Source organism: Passer domesticus, chromosome 1 (assembly GCF_036417665.1).
Source record: "Passer domesticus isolate bPasDom1 chromosome 1, bPasDom1.hap1, whole genome shotgun sequence".
NCBI lineage: Eukaryota > Metazoa > Chordata > Aves > Passeriformes > Passeridae > Passer > Passer domesticus.
The window spans coordinates 8,582,134-8,602,087 of NC_087474.1; the positions used below are offsets into that span (position 1 = coordinate 8,582,134).

At 36.7% G+C, this 19,954-nt stretch overlaps 1 protein-coding gene across 2 annotated transcripts in view; it reads right to left on the minus strand.

Annotated features, from left to right (window-relative positions):
* PTPRN2 (protein tyrosine phosphatase receptor type N2) overlaps positions 1–19,954 on the minus strand; it is a 630,571-nt gene that overhangs the window by 407,911 nt on the left and 202,706 nt on the right. For both annotated transcript variants that reach the window (XM_064385950.1, XM_064386029.1), the window contains one exon: positions 2,928–3,045. In XM_064385950.1, coding sequence (XP_064242020.1) covers positions 2,928–3,045 — 118 coding nt within the window. The remainder of the gene's footprint in view (positions 1–2,927; positions 3,046–19,954) is intronic.

Here is a 19,954-nt window from a genome sequence, read left to right on the forward strand (position 1 = left end):
TAAACATTTAGACAATTAAAATGTAAAAGAATACAAAGCTTTGTTTCATTTGATGACAACTTCAATAAGACACTATGAATACATCTGAAAGATTTTAAAAAATTTTTGTAGTTCACCACTATATCTTCACCACTATATATCACCTTGTTAACTCAGGAATGAATATGCATTAACTGACCAATTATTGCTACTAAATTAAAATATTTATTTTAAACATGACAAAGTCATACTGAAAAATAGATGAAAGACAAATATATAAAAGCACTTGGTGAGTAGAAGAAATGACTGTCAGATGAGTTCTTTTTGTGCACTTATTTGGAAGTATTTTCAGTTTTAATTTGCTCTGAAAGATGACTTTGCATACAATGAACTTAAGTATAAAGACAATACCACGTATAATTATTTATCTACAAAAATACCTATGTATTTCCTACAAACTCTAGCATTTCAGAAGCTTTTTTTTGTGCAAATATCTAAATCACTGCACCTCTGCTATTTCTGGAATGTTCCCAATTAATAGAAACCACACATTTTAGAATAAATTTCTCCCTTTTAAATGCTAAGAATATCTTATTACTGACTTAATGATGTTTTATTACAGAAATAATACTATACCCCATTTCATACATTGAAGTTTGCTGGAAACGTTTGTGGTTTTGCCTAATTGCACCAATGAACACAACTGACATTTATTCCCTCTGTGCAGAATGGACTTTTTTCCTTTATCTTGAGCCCTCTTTCAAGAGAGGGTTTTTTGAAATTTAATAAGGACCCAGGAAATACCACATACACTCCAGTTAGCCAACAAAGAAAGAACTTTCATCTTGAAACTCCCAGTTTCAGCATTTTTTTTTTTTTGAGATGAAATCCATGTCTTCTGTTTCATCAGATTTCATATGCACTAATTTAGACTAAGTCAATTTACCTTTCAAGTGTCTGAGTCTATTTTCCTGCTCTCACCAGCTCTGTGGGGATTAATGACTCATTAGTATGACTTCATATTGTCTTATTACACACGTTACCCTTAATAAAAGGTCTTCCTGACATAATGTTTCTTTGATAATTAGATACCTACTCTAAGTTGCTTTTTAAATGATTTAATTATTATCTGATAAGATTTTAGCAAGCACACTGAGCACACTGAACATATAACACACTTGATCAGAATCTACAAGACACCAGATTTCCTACTGTTCTCTGACCTACAAAACACGTTGCAAATGGACAACCAGAAAAATCAATTAATGCTTTAAACTGTTGGCACATAAGATAATGCTTTCAGAAGCACAGCTTGGTGACTGCAGAAAATCTATCCACAATAGGAACTGCTTTACGTGAACACATTTGAAATTCTGATGTTCTTGAAGTATCAATATACAAAATGTTGCAGGTTCTTTTTAACATGTAGTTATAATTAAAAATATAAAACATCTCAAACTTGTTAAAAACAGGAATTCCTAAAAGTGAGCATTTGTTTTTAATCTAAATCTTAAATAAATTTTCATGTCTTCTTATATTTTTAATTTTTATATTATTACAAATCTGGAACACTGTAGAATATGGCCTTGATATCATGGAAATCTGGCCTATTTTGCCTTACTCTCATGAATAAAAATTTTAGGTACTCTCTAAAAAAAATCCCCAGAAGATATTGAAGATCATTTCTGATACCATCTACTGAGAGTAATCCATTCAATACTGACATTTTGTGTATCTAAGCAGTGAAAACACGTTTATGGATTCAACCACATGTTGTTATCACCTTTATGGTAATCTTTAGATCACTATCTTCTTTAGACATTAAGTTTCTACCTTACTGCACTTCTGAATGGTGCTGTGATTTTAAAAAATGCTTCTGAATCAGCAAACATGTGAAATACAGGGTCAGAGTCTCTGAATTAAATCAAAACAAAGTGAGGCCAACACAGTTGAAGACACTGGGAAGTATAAACTACATTTTATTTCCAGAAAAAAAAGCAATCTAGAATGGAAGTGGTTCTGCAGTATATGCAAACCACATACTGCAGTACATGAAGATCTGAATTCCAACATTCAATATTTTGCCCATCAAGGCTAAAAGCACAAATTTATCCCACTATAATGAAAGGGTTTTTTAACCAAAAGCCCTTTCTTTCAATTTCACTACTTTTAAGAATTTATTTCTTAAAATCACATAAGAGAAAGCAAAATTTCTCATTTTTAATTGTTCTTGAAACTTCATTCTGGGGTTTGTGTGGTTGGGTTACCACAGAACAGAACAGACCAGGTAAAAGAGTCTCTTCATACGTGTAACTATATATGAAGATTATATAATTGCAGGTGCTATAACCACATCACTCCACAGAATTCCTGATGTGTCTTGCAACCAATTACTGCAAAGTCAACCTTCAACACCTTTCAAGCCATGTCCCAACATTATTTTTTGTCATGGGAACTTGCAGGAATATCTCCTTCCTGAAGAAATTTTGCAACTACCACTAGGAATCTACAGATTTCAAATAAATTATAGGTATGTTTTGGAAGAATTTGACTTTGAAAATACAATTAGTCACTCAGAATGTCATTCAATGCTTAGTCCAGAATAAAATATCTCCTGTAGTTGAGCTACTATAAGTTTGCCTTTTTAAGCCAGTCACATGTAGGGATGGCTGAACTGACACTAGACAGTGCATAAATTGAATGAAAGGCCTGATGCTTTGAATTCTGACACCTTAATTTAAATAGAATGTCTATTTCCTTAATGTGATGATAAACAGAAGAACAAGGTCCAGGGTTTTAATTCATTCTGTCCCCTGAACACTGGTGAACACCTTTACCATATAGATAATGGCTTTTGTGATCTTTAAAATTCTGCTTACGGGCCAACCTCTTTCTTATAATTTGCAAGCTTTTCCAAAGCACAAGCAAAAACATTACAGAAGACTTACCTTCCTGTGTCAGATCCTTCAGATGCAAATACATCAGGGCGTCTGCTGTGGATTTTGTGAAGGGTTGAGAGCTCCTGACCAATAACATGCTGTGTGTAATCGTCTCGCCAGGTAAAACCTGATAAATAATGAAACAAACAAACAAAAACAGAATGAAAAGGATTCCCTATTTCACAACTTGGAAGTTTGGCAATAATATCTCCTATATAATCAGTAAAAAAAAAAAAAAGACTCACTCCTTTGGAACCCACGAGTGACCTACAGATTCTTCTCTTCTATATGAAATTCTGTTAATGAGATTTTGCTAATGAAACTTCCTTGCAATGGAAGGAAGACAGTAAATCATGGAAGGACATTTTGAAAGCCTTCGGTCTTAGCAGAATTTTACCCAGCTGCAAACCAGCTTTAATAGATAAAAAAGGGTTATTTTGGACAGCTGTGGAAATTATCCCACTAGCTGCTGTTTGATGAAAGGTTGCTTCATGTCCTCACCATCCACAGCACACCGTCCCCTCTCTGTTTTCCCCATGAAACATTAAGGATTCGAACACTGAGGAGTTAGTACTGCAAGTTTTAGTACAACACACATGGAGGTCAATTCAAGTTATATTTAAATGTTGCAACAAAAAACTTTTCAACAAGGGGAAAGCGCAACTATGTAGGCAAATTACAGTGACTACTCATTAAGTACATGCACTTCCAATCTCTCACTAATTATACTTTAAATAATTGTATAATCCTAAACATAATTGTTACCTGATTTGTAGATTTTTACATGTTACAGTGACCCTTCAGATCATAGAATTTGCTGATGCAATTCTCTGTAAATATCTAATAACTAAATATCACACAACTGAAGAGAATTTCTGCTGTTATCCCCTGTGCAGCCCAACACCACAAATCTCTCAATGAATATTGATAGAAGTTCCTGATAATAACTTCCAGTAAGAAACCACCTAAAGAAAAATCCTCTCTAGTACCAGATGCAGGCAGTCAGATCTGGTTGATAGAAACAGGAAGGGAAGTTGCTAGAGACTGGAATGAGGATTTTTGGTTCAGTCCCTATTCTGTGTACAAATTTTAAACTTCATCACCATTTGGAGCCAACATTTTTTGCTGCAGGCAGACCCTTAGGATGAAGATCAAGCATCCTCAGCCTCAGCAGAACTCAGAACTTGGCCACTTCACTATCTGGGATGGATGCTTTATCCATTGGGCTCTTCAGATTTTTCCAGTGCATTGAAGCAGAATTATTTACCTGTTTACTAAATTACAGAATTAAAAAGGAAGCCTAAATAGGACATTTCTCCTCTCTGCCAAAGGAGATAATTCTGAGCGTGCAGAAGTAAAAATTACTTTAATATTTATCAAATTTTCATCCCAGAGAGGAGGCACTTCTATAGGTTCAGTATAGGTTTAGACAAGGTTAAGAAGCATTAAAACTATGCTGTTTTCTTGGATTTAGACAAGATTTAGGGGGAGGGGAAAGGAAGGTTCCATTTGGGCAAGACTTTGCTGGACTGCATCCCAAACCTTTTTTTCCCATTAGTGAAAATAATAAAAAATAATAAATCTGAACCAATGTAAGTATGCAGGAAGGCTTTAACAAACAAAAAAAGCTTTCTAACATTCCACTTGTGATCCTTCTTTCTCCTTTCCTTAAATAAAAATGTTATGCAAGTTTATTGAGAAACACTTCACCTGAAGCCGTATTAGATGTCAATGGCTACAGTAAATGACTCCAGACACTTGGGAGGGGAAAGAATATCTGTCTCTATCTAATCTGGTTTTATTTCTGATTCATCCCTTTCAAATGCAAATATCACATTTTCAAAGATGCCATGTAAGAAGATGGATTCAAATAGTTTCAAAAATCTAAACCTAAGGCTGCTCAGAACGTGTTTTTATATGAACACACAAAAATGAGTCACCATGCACCTATGATTACTTTAATGTAGTGTAATTAAAATGATTTTTAAAACAAAGTTGAGATATAGTCCATACCTATTTATATATGTATGTATGTTCAATTTTACTTCTCTGCTGTCTGGCACTACATATTTCTGTTTGTTTTGTAATCTCTTAAAGGAGAAAAAATGAAGATAACTTTCAATTTTAGGAGAACATGAACAGGAAGTTCAGCTAGAATACATATGTACTAAAATCATCAGCAAAGCCTTAAAACTACTAATTCATGAAACATGAGTCTGAAATTATTACAGTTTCACTCTCTAAGCCAATACCAACCCTATTAAAGGCTAAAGAATACACATTAAATAACAAACTTTGAAGAAAAATACCTTTAATTATTCTGAAGAGCTTTTTTTCAAATTAAAGCAAGAAGAGTTCATCCACAATACTTGCATACAGATAAAGAATTAATCTCTGAATAGTGAGAAATACAGAATTTTATGCCTACAAACCCCAATGTTTTCAATAAAAGAGCATATGAAACCATTGTGATGCCTGTTCTCACTAGTCAAGAGAATGGTATGTCTGTTGTTATCTTCCATGTATTTTTTTCTACTGCTGCACTATTTTAACATTTTTCCTAATGCATTTCAAACCAGTAAAGAAGGATTATCATCCTTAATGCCGTAAAAAATGTAACTATGGCACTAAAAAGAGTAAATAGATGAAGGAAAAACAGACTGCTTGTTACAGAGCTAGAAAGAACTAGAGTTAAGGGAATATGCCCTCTCAGCTGTATCTCCAGCACTTTTAACTCACTTCAGTGTTAGGACAAGACAAGGATGAAAACCACAAATTTTAACTAATTCAAAAATCCCCTTGCCAGTAATTCAACATTGCTGTCTCTTATGCAACAATCTCAGGAACTGCAGCCCGCCTGAAGTTAACCTCATGCCAATCATTTTCCAGCATTGTTTCAGTCTCAAAAAAAACCATCTCCCCCACACCGCGCTGAATAAAACAGCGCATTCAAGAGCCACAATGCCACGCTGACAGCTGCAATCAGAATTCGGGTTGAGAAGGAGCGCATGACGCCGTGTGGCGATTTCCTGTTCCCTTTGTCCGTGCCGTCACAGCCCCGGCCTGGCCACCCAATTATTGCGATTTGTGTCCAGCGGCTGAGCAGGATCACAGCCGAGCTGGGCAGGATCTCAGCCGAGCCCTTGTGTCCTCATTACTTCCATGTCACTGCCGGGGAGCGGCGAGGGGGACGCCCAGCCCCTGATTATCCATCCCCCCCGCGGCTGCAAGGCCCAGGCCCTGCTCTCCCAGCCCAAATTCCCACAGAGGGACAATGTCAAGGGAAGAGAAGGAGTCTGGCGGACACTGAAATGACGCAAACACTGTGACAACAGCAGCGGACACAAAAATGCTCTCAGTTGAAGGTCATTGATAGTAGTGAGACTCCACGAAAAACAGCCATTGGTACAAGTTTTCCTTACACCATTTTCATTGGTGTCAGCCCAATGTTTAACTTTTTAAAAAATTTTAATTGGAACTCCATAGCCTAAATGTATGTGAAAATGGTACAAAGACACTGAAGACAAGACATTAATACCTTTATCAAACACAACTGGAAGGTCAAATCTAATGGAGGTCATCTGGATATAACATAGTCTTTCATATCATCAGTCTTTCATATTCATTCATATAATCTCCCCAGGTCTTTTATTTCCACATCATAGTCTACTATTATTATTACTTACAACTATAAAAATAATAAAATTGTTAGGTCCCTGTTATATTCAACACTTAGTAATGGCTATGTCAACTCTTCTAAGAATTGTTAGTTGAAATCAAATCAAAAGCAAGCAGTTTAAGTAGTGAAGAAAAAAGTTTCAGAGATTTATAGTGGTGAAGACGTTAGCTTCCATCTACAAAACGAAATAAAAGTTATTTTCAAATTCAACATAAAATGTCACTTGACCTGCTTAATTGCCTTTGCTGCTACAGCAGTTACAGAGAATTATTGAAAAATACTCAAAATTCAAGTATGTATTTCTTTCTCCCAGCTGATCAATTTTTCTAAGCAATTGCAATATTTTGTGTGGTTTTGACTCTGTTTTCCATCTCAGAGAAACTTGATGTGTCTCCAAATACACCTGACCACATCTTTAATGCATGTAAATTATAATAGCAGCTTTTGAAAACATTTATCTGCTACTTCTCTGTTTAAACTCATTCTAGTTCAGACTTACACAAATTAATTTCCCTTCTCTGAAGGCCTAAGCAAGAAAAACAAAAGTTTTTTTACGAGTTTGGTGTTCTGTTATAAATCAGAAGAGCTCAATATAAGTCCTTTAAAGAAACAACACTTCTCACTGCCCAGAGATTTGGCTATGTAAATCTTCCTGCTGCTGTTCCCAATGCTTTTCCCAACCAGCATGGCTGATGCTGAGTAGGGCTCTGCAGGAAAGTCCAGCAGAACCTTTGTCTGACTCCTCCAGCTCTTGTAGCAATCAAAATATAAAATTATTAGTTCTGCATCAATATATTATCTACGAAATTATTTTTACATACCAAATTCATTGAAAATGACAGGAGATTATTCTAGATTTGCACACACCTATATTGTAAAACTTGATCCTTCTTTGTCAGGAAAATCCCTATTATAAAGGCTCAAAACCCTTGGAATTATTCAATATTAAAGACAGGATAGGCACTATTTCTGAGTTGTGATATTATTTTTTCTCCAGTTTTTGGTAATGTTAGGCATTTTGTCCCTATATGGTAGATTAAAAACAATTTTTTTTCTCTGAGCTACCTTCAACTGCTACTTCATTTCAGCCAGGAAACTCAGCTGTAGAGCTCAGAGACTTTCATCCCCCATGCCATGTGTTGCAAATTGTTAATGCCTACTTTAGCTGTCAGAACGTCTGCAGAATTGGGAATGATTTGCTTTCTTCCCTATTTTCACAACAGACAGGTCAGGGTAATGTACAGACATGCCTTTCTGCAGGCTGCCTTTCCACATTCTCCAGAGGAGCTGCTCTGTTCTCATTCCAGACCTCCCTTTTCAGAGCTCAAGGACGTACCCAATAATGTTCACCTATTTCAGCTCTGCCTAAGTCAAAATTACAGATTTAATGCTGAGGTTGCTGTGTACAACAAAATTAAGTCTTTCAATTGCTATTGCTGTACTTGCTACCTAAGATTGAAGCCAAAAGATAAAATCTTTTGGTGTTTTCTCCTTCTGGTGTTTAAGAGAAAAGGTGTTTTCTCTTAAAATAAAACTTCCCCCAAAAGCAATTTTGTAATACAACTTGAAATGACAAGTTAATGGCAAAAATAGAAATAGAGAAGTTAAACCCAGCTCTCACACCACAACCTTTTAATTTCCCAATTTCTTTGTATTGGAGTATTCATTTTTAGTGAAAATTTTGACTAAGATGTTTTCTACAAAACTAAAAGAAAGTCTGCCAAAATACTTTGTGTTACACTTCCACAAAAACTTACTTTAATTGAATTTTTTTTGCTCTGGTCTAACTTTGTGTTTGCCTTCTAGATGACAAGAACATCTGGTTCAGAATTGATTTGAAGAAATGACTGGGGATTATAAGCAGTTATCACCACTCTTGTCCAATCCATCTCAGCTGGAGCTGTGGTCATCCTCCCCTGAAAGTCATCTGGAGCTTTTTTGTTTCATTCCTTTTTCCACTGCCAGGCACCAGGTTTGCATTTGTGACTTTTTTGCCTTCTTTTGGAGTTTCTAATGAGACCTTTCTAATATGGAAGAATTCCATTTGCTGCACTCAGCAGCAATTCACTCACAAGCAAAGAGCTTCTGTTTGAATGAACAGATGAAAGGGCTGCCTAAGGATTACAGCTTCAATTTTTCATATATTGTTTTATTATACATAAAAGTGATAATCTCCATAGAATTAAATTACAACCATGATCTGCTTACAGTCCTGATTTTAATTTACTCTAAGCAACTATCCCAGAAGGTAGAGGGAAGGCTTTTCTCTGCAGTTCTTGAAATTTTTCTATTATTTGAAAAAGCCAAATGAGTGCTTCATTTGCCAAGGAGATTATAAAATGCTCTCACAGGACTCAGTATGTAATGTTTCCTTACCTTTATTTCAGCTCTTGCAGAGAACTACAAATAATTGGGTTTCTACAAGAGAAAGTTTCTTAGTGTTACATAAGACTTTTCTGCCACAGGAGCTGATAGTAATAAAAGACTAATACGATAATGCAAAATTTATCTCCAGACTTCCACACAGAGCAGATAACTTTCCAAAGACTACAACAGCATGGATACATGATTCCCACATCCTTGAGGAGAATCCCATGATATTCACCACCTCATATAAACCTTCCCACAAACTATTGACCCTCAACCCAAAAGCATATAATTCCATTCCCAGAAATGCTTTCTAGGAAGGGAGGTTATCTTGCATTGTTACAAATTTATATTAATGTTCAATTTTAATTTAATTCATGGCCAACCCCATCTTTGACTTGAATATCTTTCTGCCCTGTCTAGGCTGTGACATACTTATTAAAAAAACAATCAACTCTAATACATGGTAAGAAAAGATGCATCTCCTTCTGTCCCTGAACTATGCACAGACATTTTCACTGTGCTGTCAGCCCAAGGACTTTCATGAACATGAGGAAATATTCACATGCACTCAAAATAGTGACACTAAAATAAAGATGAGACTACTTTGCTTGTTTCACCGAGCTTTGAACCCAAATGCAGTAGCTGGCACTCACACCAAGCTGCGTGTAACTATTCCAAATTTAACACAAAAAGGTCTGATGTTAGTTTCACACTACAAAACAATCTTTAATACATTAATCCTCTGCAATCTCCTTTTAGAGTAAGGTTATCTTTTTTTTTCCTGTCAAAATTACTTTCATTTTTCTGTTTCTTTCTCTTTCCTTTTCTATCTTATTTTCCTCCCAAGATGTCTTACACCACTCTACACTTTCATTCAAACTCAAAGTTTTTCTCAAACTCAGGATCTCTTTAAGCATGCATAAAATTGGTTGTAATGCTACACTGTACAATGCTAAGAATGGAGATTTTGTCCAAATAGGAGTTATCAATGCATTTAAAATCAGCAGGTTTTCCTTCTCATTTTATTTTATCCAATTCATTTCATGCTATCAGTAGAATTACAGCCTTATTGTCACAAAAAATATAGGTCCTGGGAAAGGAATTTTGAAGTGTCTTCAGTCTGGGAATTAAAACATCACCTGTAACAAGGCAGAATTGGTTGAAAATGTGCCAACACTTAAATCAGTACAGAAAATTAAGTGGATATACAGGTTACACTTACTCTGGCAAATTCATCTCAGACCTACAGTTCTTCATGTATTTTTAAATGCTTATGAGCAGAACTGTTCCTTCAGCTCCACATAGTGGTTCTCACCCCCATTTTATGTAACTGTTGGACTCTCTTTGATGCTTGTGAAAAATCAATTTTCAGCTGTCAGAGCAGAGCTCTCAGCTGCACGTGCAAAGCCAGTACCAGGAGTGCCACCCCAGGCTGGACAGTGAGGGCTGCAGCTGCACCTCTGCCTTTGGTTCTGAACAAAATTCCCTCTGACCAAAGTACAGACAATGCACCAGCAGCACAGAGGGAGTGTTACAATGAGCCAGAGCAAAGGCTTCTCCAGGGCACTCCCAGTCTATCCCATCAGGAAACCAAATATTCCTGAAACCCTTGCCCTAGGAAAAGTCTTAGGTCTGCTACTCATCACACTCTGTGCTGCATTATGACAAATACAAATTAAAGTAGTAAAAGGTAATTTGTTTACACTAAAGGAGAGGAAGAAACTCTACACACTGCTTGTACAGAACTGTGTCTTCCATTTTGCACTTTTAAGTCATTTCTCTGAGACTGTAAATTCCTTCTGAGAGAGGCCATATATTGCATACATTTGCAGAGTCTCTTTCTGCAGCAATAACAATAATTGTTATTGTTGCTATTATTATTAATAAAAGCCCAACAGCTTCAGAAGAGAGGGTTCCCTCAGGAACCTTGTAAGGATCTTGGTGGCTGAAAGCTCAGAGTTTTCCAGGGAACTGCATTAGCCAAGTCAGTTTGCCTGCAGCAAAGATGAACAATCTGCAGGTCATGCTGTTCCCCAAAATCTGATTAGAGCTCCTCAGGTTTCATTTTGAATTCATCCCGTCTCGAGAAAACACACACACTGAATTTGTGCAACTCTGAAAAGCATTTTCAGCCAGAGGAGTATAAGAATAAGAATTATTTTCTTATTTTCTTGTGCACATACAATTTTTGGGTATTGGCCCTCCAACCAGCTGAAATGGAGGGTGCAATTAGTGTACATTGAATGACAGATAAGTTTTTAATTAAAGCCCTTTTAGTCTGTGCATCTCAGAGCTCTGATTTACAGCTCAATTCCAATTTAAAAATACTGTACCACTTGTAAGCCAAGGTAAAGTGTCTGCCCATGTATTAAGCTCGTGCATATGGGTAAAAATTCTATGATTTGATTACTTTAGCCAAAATTGGAAAGGATCTCATGAGGGAATCTCTGACTGACATGGTTTCCAACATGGTGTTCATTTTCCCTCACTTCTTTCATGCAGTTAATACCTCAGTAAGCTTTAAGAACATTTTTAGACAACTCATATAGTGCTGATTCATGGATTCCCACTCATACTTTGTCAGCTGCACACACTTTTGTTTCTTTACTGCTTTCTGGGTTTGATCTCTCTGAACACTTAAAATATGCCATGATAAAGCTGTGACTTGGTTTTACCACAGTATACCACAATGCTACTAAAAAAAGTTTTTTGAAAAGGACTCTCAATGAATTAAAATATTTGCACTAGAAGAACTGGCACAAGTTCATCAGATATGAACTTAAAACCCCCAAAATCTAAGTCCTTATTAGGACAGTTTTTGTTGGCATCTATTTACAACACATCATTCAATTCAAAATGATTTGTCCATTTTTTTGCTCATAACTCTAAAGAGCAGCTAGGTTTAAATGTAATTTACTGGAAACTCTGACATTAACAAAATGCCTCCAAAAGAGAAATAGTGACACAACACTGAAATAAAACATACAAAGTGACATGAAATTCCTATCAGTCCTGGGAGAATTTTTTTCTTTGTGAGTTCTATGCTCAGCTAAAATACAAATATTCTAAAACAAAAGCTCTGCTAATTTCATGCCACTAAGGTCTAACATCATTACACAGACCTGCCATTCCCAGTGTGCTCACTATGAACTTAGAGAACTTTCTCTGGGTACAAGCCATGGTTTGAGGCGTAGGCTGGAGCTGCAGGCTGAGCCCCAGAGCGGGGAGCCCCAGGATGGGGAACCAGAAGCACTCTGTGCCTTCTCTTGGATCTGCCCTTCCACTTTTTTGCAGCACCAGCTCCATGGCTCATTTCTCTATCTGCATCACAGATACAACACAACACAATTTCAGGGGTTAAAGTTGTACTGCATTTCATGAGACATTTAAATATTGTAGAACTGGGCAGGCATAAACAAGGAACAGTGGCAAAGCCAGAATTCAGCAGGAGTTACTGCAATGTGGCAAAAAGTGGCAGGTACTTGGATTTTTTCTTAACTTTGGTGTATTCTTACTATTTAAGGACTAATAACTAATATCAAGGAATTTAATATCTTTTCAAAAGCACCATTTATTCTAGAAATTTGGTCATCAACAGCTCTGAATGCTGTAAAAAGCATCAAACCTGCTTTAAAGCAACACTGAAGTGAAGCAGCAATGATGTTAGAGCATTACAAAAACCCTGGTGATGGAGCTCTTATGTCTCACTGTTAGTATTGTTACAGAGGATAAGTCTTCTGATCAGTGGCTCCCAGCTTTAGGAAATAATGATATATTTCTAGATAATCGACTGCTACCTATTACCATACTTTTGATGTGGTGGAACAGTCATGTGCCTTATTTTCCACGTCCTCAGGGTATCCTGGTTAAATGTCACATGCATTTTTCTCCCATGTTAAGAAAACAAAACCTGCATATTAATTCTTTTTAAGGGAGGCACAAAATGCAATAAGAAAGGAACATTGATTATTCCATTCATCTATAAACTACTCCAATAGACATATAAATAATACTGGAAAATGTAATGTAGCTTTAATTAACAGCAGTGCTCTCCCCATATTATAACAGTCTTGATAGATGAAACCTGCAGCAATCAATGTGATTGCTCTGAGAGCAGTTTAAGCTAATTCACAACAAAAGACATAAAGTTAAAAAGCCAGACTATCACACAATTTTTACAAGTATTTTGTTATTCAAATTAAGATCTCTGGGTCACTAACCAGGTTTCTCAGTAGAGAAATAATAAGCCACCCTCACTGTAAAGGTAACCAAGAGCTGAAGTGTCCAAGAGTTCCATACACTCCTCCACGGCTGTTCCAAATATCAGAATAAAATAACAAAGAACTGCCCTCTTCTAACTCCAAAAAGCTTGTGGTTCAGTTCTCCAAATCTGTAGTTCAGTAAAGCAATCTACCTACAAAATGTTTGCTACCATGGCCCCAAAAGGCAAAAATCTTAGAAAGGAAAGAGTAATGAGTGAATTTCACACAGTGTGAGCAGTTTCAAAAAGAAAAAAATACTTTAGCTAGAGAAACAATCAGTTTATTTTTTCACTTCAGGACTATTTGTTGAAAGGAGGAAACTAGGATTAACTTGTTTTATTTACTATGACAAATAAAAGAGAAACACAGGGCACTGCAAATTACATGATTTATTACTAATTTGCTATTCCTACTCACCATTTATTTCTATGTCTATAAACTGTATTTATAGATATTAATTTACATGCATTATATGGCATTAAAGAAAATATTTCCTTCTCTCATTTACCTCACAGCCAAATGCCAAAGGTTCAAACATATGAACTGAACATGTCTGTCTTGACAGCCAGATAAGACTGAGCTTTTGTACTTTATATGTAGCAGCGAGTCAGGTTTGGTTCATTTTGCTCTACGCAGTACCAAGCTATGCCCTGAAATCTACAACATTTTTAGAAGCCAAATATATCCAATGCTACTCAGAAAGATAATTTTTGATCAACCTGTCTGCTTGAAAGTACATTAGAATTGGTCAAGATTTCCAAGATTACAGCAAAGATATTCACCTTGATACGTCAGAAAAAATGACAATTAAATATTTTTCACATCTATTCTCTATTTAGTAAAAAAATCTCTTTAGCTGACTGTGACATTAATATACTTTGTGAATGTAATTGGTTTCGGGCTTTTTGTAGTTTTTTGTTTTTTTTTCCCTGTGATCCCCATTATAACAAGGCTAAATACCCAATACCAGATAACAACTGTGCAGGTTCCACCACTGCAAGGCATGATGCACTCCCCAGGTGCCCCTGTTCCTAAAGCTCCTCTCCTGCATGCTCAGATGTCACCTGGCATTCCCCCTGCAGCACCTGGCACAGAAGCAGGGTCATTTATTTCCCATGGCTCTCCCAGAGCCTGAGCAGGTTATGCTGTGTGGATAAACACGCTCCAAAAACACTTTACCTCTACCAGCACAGAAGTTTAGCTGGAAGTGTTGCCCAGAACAGCTCCTGCCCCAGTTTTGGTGTAGCCTTGGATGGTGTGGGCCTTTGCCAGAAGTGGTTGGACGAATGGATGCAAGGAACCATTCCTGTATGGGAACTTGTGCAAACATTGTACTGAAAATTTAAACTAGACCCTTTCCCACTCTCCCCACATTATGGCCTTATATTGATAACAGGAATAGGAAGCAGAAAGTAATTTATTATTCCTGTTATCATTGACATTAATTCCATATCAACAGATCTGGTAGTCCAAATCATGATTATAATGGTTGTAAATCCTGTTTACTTTTAGTGCAAGCTCTTCAAACAGCCTTGAAGAATACAAAGCATTTTTCACAAAACAGAAATCAGGTGCAGGAAAGAACAGCTTCTAGCCAGGTGTTTAGGATTCAGTTATCCCTAGCTATTAAACAAATCACCTCATGTATATAGCCTGGATATATCCCTTCTCCTACTATACTTTGCATCATTTTTGTTGGCCAGGGAAAGTTTCCCTGACACAGTTTTTACAATCCTACAATTAATTTGTCTTCATTTCATTGTTTCCTTAATAACACTATGTAGGCAACAGATTTCAAGCCTTTCCAAGTGGAATGAAGCAGAAGTGAGCTCACATCCCTAATAAATTGTTTATTGAATATTTATTTTTACTTGGATGACACAGCGCTTGTGAAATCGCTGGTGGTAAAGCCCATGCTTACATGCTACAGCACAACATTTATTGAGGCAGATATTCCTGCCAAATCTATATTGCATTTATAAATCTTCAAAACAAGCTGGTAAATGTCACTTCTTTTTAAATGCTTGGCAGAATCAATGACAAGTGATGCTGCCTTTGCCCTTGAAGAATTCTTGTGTTTGGATCCGAGTCCAAATTCTAAAAAGTTGTTCAGAAACACACGCACCACAAATGCACATGAAATGCACAAGAGGAAAGGAAGAAGCAGCTACTCTAAAAGCAAAAGTTCAAGACAAACAGGAAAGCTTGTCTATGGCTTTTTTAGACTTTCATTGTAAGCGCTGTGAAATGCACTACTTAAAGCCCATTACCTTCTTTCCATTCTGCATTGGAATATTTTGCAGTGGTCATCCATACACTATCCAAAAGCAATCAGCTCATTTTGATGTGGTTGGTCTTGAAAAAAGTATATATTAACTAAAAATCCAAATATAGACTTATAATATCTAATTCTCAAAAAAATGTAGAAACTATCCTGGCATAACATCAGGCAAATGCTATCTGCTGCATATTTGTGTTTCCTAAGTATGTATCCTTCATTTTCTGAATGATAATTCTGATTTTTTTTTTAAACTATAACTTCCAAGTGAAACAAAATGCAAAAACTGAGCAATACAGTAAAAAAAAGTTCTATGTCCTCTAACTTCTTGCATGCTGCCAGCAAATTGTGGAACAGTCTGCTCAGTGTCAGTGGGATTCCCATCTCCAAAGAGTGGAGCTGCTCTGTTAGCAGCACAGTCCAGATTTGCTGTCATGCCTGACATGGCACAACCCAAATGCTTTTCCAAGGAAAGCTCTGCAGCGTCCTCGTTTTCCATCTGGTTTTGTACCAGCAATGTTTAAAAGGGTATGGGGTGGTCTAGTCAAGGCTCTGAATTATACAGCAAATAGTGTTCTTCAAGAGCATGTCAGCTGGCTTAGGCTAATGACATGTTTCTGTGGCAGAGCTGCAACTAGATCATCTTTTTTGGCCATGATGGATTTCTCAGAGTTAGGGGAATTTCCCTGAGGAGAAATGCTGTCAGCACAGGGCAAGGAAAGAGACCGGATAAAGAGAATTCATGGAGATCCAGCAGAGAAAAGTCGTTCTCCTTCGGAGTTATAATCCCCACAGCACCTCATACCCTCCAGCCACAGAGAGTCTCCTTCCTTTCATGAGAATATTTTCTTCTGGGGAGAAACTGGATATGTGATTCTCCTGATTTGACCCACAGCTATCTTCAGGGCACCTCCCTCACTAGCCAGAATCAGCATCTCTTTTCTTTTTTAGCAAAACCTACATTTGTTTCACTCCCAAATAGTTCTGAATGTGTTAATTAAACAGAAAATAATTGGCAAAGTTTGTCAAAGAAGTGACACTGCAATGACACGAGATTTTGGGGAAATATTAATTGATAAAATACAAAGTGAAATGGAAAAAAAGATTGGCTCAAATCAAGACTTTCTGTTTATAGGTAGAAGCCGTCAGAGTTTTAAAAAAATAGTCTCCATCTTTTGGTGGCTGTCAGGCTTCTAATTGCTTCAGAATGGAAAACTGGCTTTGAAATGGGAGTAGTTCAAGAGGAAACAAAAAACTCACAGCCTAGATGGTGATGATGAGCAAAAATGACTTCTCAAGCACGCATCCAGGAAAATGAAGGACAAACAAGATTACGAGATACTTTGTTACTTTTCATTTCTAAGTTAAACAAGGCACATTCCCCTTCAACACCCCACCCCTCCACCAAAAGAAAACACAACTATAAATAACCTGTCAGTAATTTTACCCTATCCAGTAACATCCCTGGAGATGGTACGTTGTAGTCGGTATGTATGTTGGGCTACATGAGACTTCAGAAAATGTGATTATTACATTAATGCATTGTTTTACTCTAAATAAAAAGATAAACCCATTGCTTTTACAATTTCAACTTGCGTTTGATGTCTGCACACAGTGATTTGTAAAGCTTATAAAAATGCTTAAGCACACACCACTTCTTTTTCTCTAATTCCTGTATGATTTGCTAAATAGTTGTCTTAATGCAGCAACAGCAGGATATTTTGGATCTTAACAGGAGAGATGGATTACATGGCAGCCACTAAATATTGGTAAAAGCATTACACATTGTACAAAGTTTTCAAATGTGTAATGCAAAGAGTCTTTCATTTTATCCACCAACCCTGAAGATATCTCAACTGATAAAAAGAAATATTCCAGCTCCCTCTTTGAAAATTACTGAAAGCCAGGTGTCAAGATTCTGGAAAGCTGCCCTTTCATCAGCTCTCTTTGGCTATGTGACAGTGAAATGAGAACCTGTTGGAAGGAGGAAATGATTCTCTGTAAGGTCCTTCCCAGTCTGCGTCATTTACTCCATACAACTGTAACTGACAGCCTTGATTTGGAATAATTTGGGGAAATATTTAATGTTTCTTAAGTGCAATGAATTAAAGGGTTTGATTAAAATTGGAGGAAAGAAACACAACCTGTTCATGGTATGCATGGCAAAGAAATCTAAATCTGATACAATTTTCATTACATAAGAATGTGTTTACTGATTTCATGTTCTTCACAGCACTTCCTGTATGTCCCTAAAAAATGTTTAGGGTTGTATGACAGCAATGAAGTGTGACACGTTCCTAATCTGCAAAACAACTGAAAAACTATATTTTTTACAGAGGCAATCCCACATTTGCCTGCTCTCTGATTTAGAGTTTCCATCTGGGCAGTTGGCAGTCATTCCCTACAGCTCAGGCTACCTCGAAACACAGCACAGAGGCTTTGGGCAAACTCTGAGTTAGATAGTAAGGAAAGATTTTTCTCTCTAAAATCACTTCTATTTTCAGATATTTTAATCAAATCAACAGCAGTTTCATTTCCATTATTCCAAAAGAGAAATGTAAAAAACCACTTGAAAGCTGAAATTATAATCAGAAGTTTGTTGTGTTCTAAATCTCTAGATACAATTTGAAATAGACAGGTTTTGTTCATTAATTTCTTTCTATCCTTTCTTCAACTAGAAACAGATTTTCTTAGGAGAGTTGGAAAAATGAAACCAAGAAATCTGTGTAATGAAAAGGCCCTTATTTCTAGAAACATTATTTCATTAGCAGCATTCTTTGAACATCACTGTTCTCTGCATTACACAAAAAAAAAAAAAAAAAGGAAATGCAGTTGCCTTTTCCTCTTCCTACTTCTACTACCATGTTGTTAATTCCAACTGCAAAGCCACTGACCCTTGAAATTATTTTCACATGCCTGGAAAACACATGTGGCTTTTCCTTACCTTTATGATTCTGGAATTGTTCCTTCAAAATTTAGTGTGCCCCTAGAAAATACTGATTCACACAGATGAATTAAGCAATATATAAAAACTTGGCCTTTGTTTTAGCCTTTGAGACCTAAAACCCCTAATGATGGAATTCTGAGCTCAGCTTGCATTATTCCTCACTAGAAACATAAAACCAGATTCAGCACATGCAACACTGCTGCAGTTTAAGCACAGCAAGATACACCCTGAACTTGCAAATCCCTTCTTCTTATTTGTACAAGCCAGGCTATAAAAACAGACACCTCTAATGAATTCACTGAGAAATCCTCAGTAGAAGTAGCAACAGCAGACTTAGAGCTATAATATTTAAAGCAACTGCAAAATTGTGCTTTCATCAGGGAAGGAACAAAAGCTTTGTTAGTTTTGAAGCTTACATTTATATTCAGCATAATAATTCAAAGTATCATTGCCTGCCACTATTAGGACACAGAGGTCAAATATGGCAAGTAAAAAAAAGATTACATTCACAAGCTATACAAAAGAGAAAATAGGCTCAAATTGTATGAAGTGCAGTGACATTATTTAAATGTCTTTGTTAATCAGGGTCCTGACATAAGAGATGGTGCTGAGAAGAATTTGCTCTTCAGACTCTTCTCAGCATGGGTCAAATCTGCTTAATATTCCGAACGCTGAGTCTAGCTGAACTGCGTTACCCTTTTATGATCTCTCATCTATTTTTTTTTCCTCCTTTGAATTCAAGATGCACTGGTATTTTCAGTTTTCATCACTGCTAAAGGGCAGGCAAGTTATAGTATAAACAGTGAAGTTCCTTTCATGCCTTGTTTATAATGATTTATACATTATATAGCTGTTAGACCTGCAGAAATTTTTGTAGAAATTCAGAACACACACACACCAAAAAAAAAAAAAGGTTTGGGAATGTTTACCTTCAAACTTATGTATTTTATTTCAGTTGTTCAATGAGAGACAAAGAATAGGACTATCTGCTGATTCACACATGAGAAAATAAGAGTAATTCAGTTTCCATCCTATAGAGAGCCACAATAGTGCGGATCCCATGCAAAGCAAACAGAGGGGCTCACAGAGCACTTAAGGTACAGATGCTGCTGTTTACTTATCTGCACCAACATCCCACTTGAAGTACACCCATGAGGGCTGTGAAGGATGTTTCAGGTGGTCAATTATCACTCTTACATGGAAGAAGAGAAAATAAATAAAAAGACCAAAGTAAAGCCAGTGGTACATCTTAGCCAATAAACTGGTCACCCCATTCACCAGCATTGTTTGCAGGAAGGAAAAAAGGATTCCTTAAAATAAAAGTTAGCTTTAGTCCTCCTTTTGGCCCATACTGAAGAGGATGTGCTCTGCAATCACAGGAACAAGACCTTGTGCTCTTCTATCATTCCTTCTTCCCCTAGCCATCCACAAGCTTTATCCCTGCCAGCTGCTTTCCCATCGCCCAGGCTTGCTACCTGAGGGCTCTGGAGGCTTTTTTTG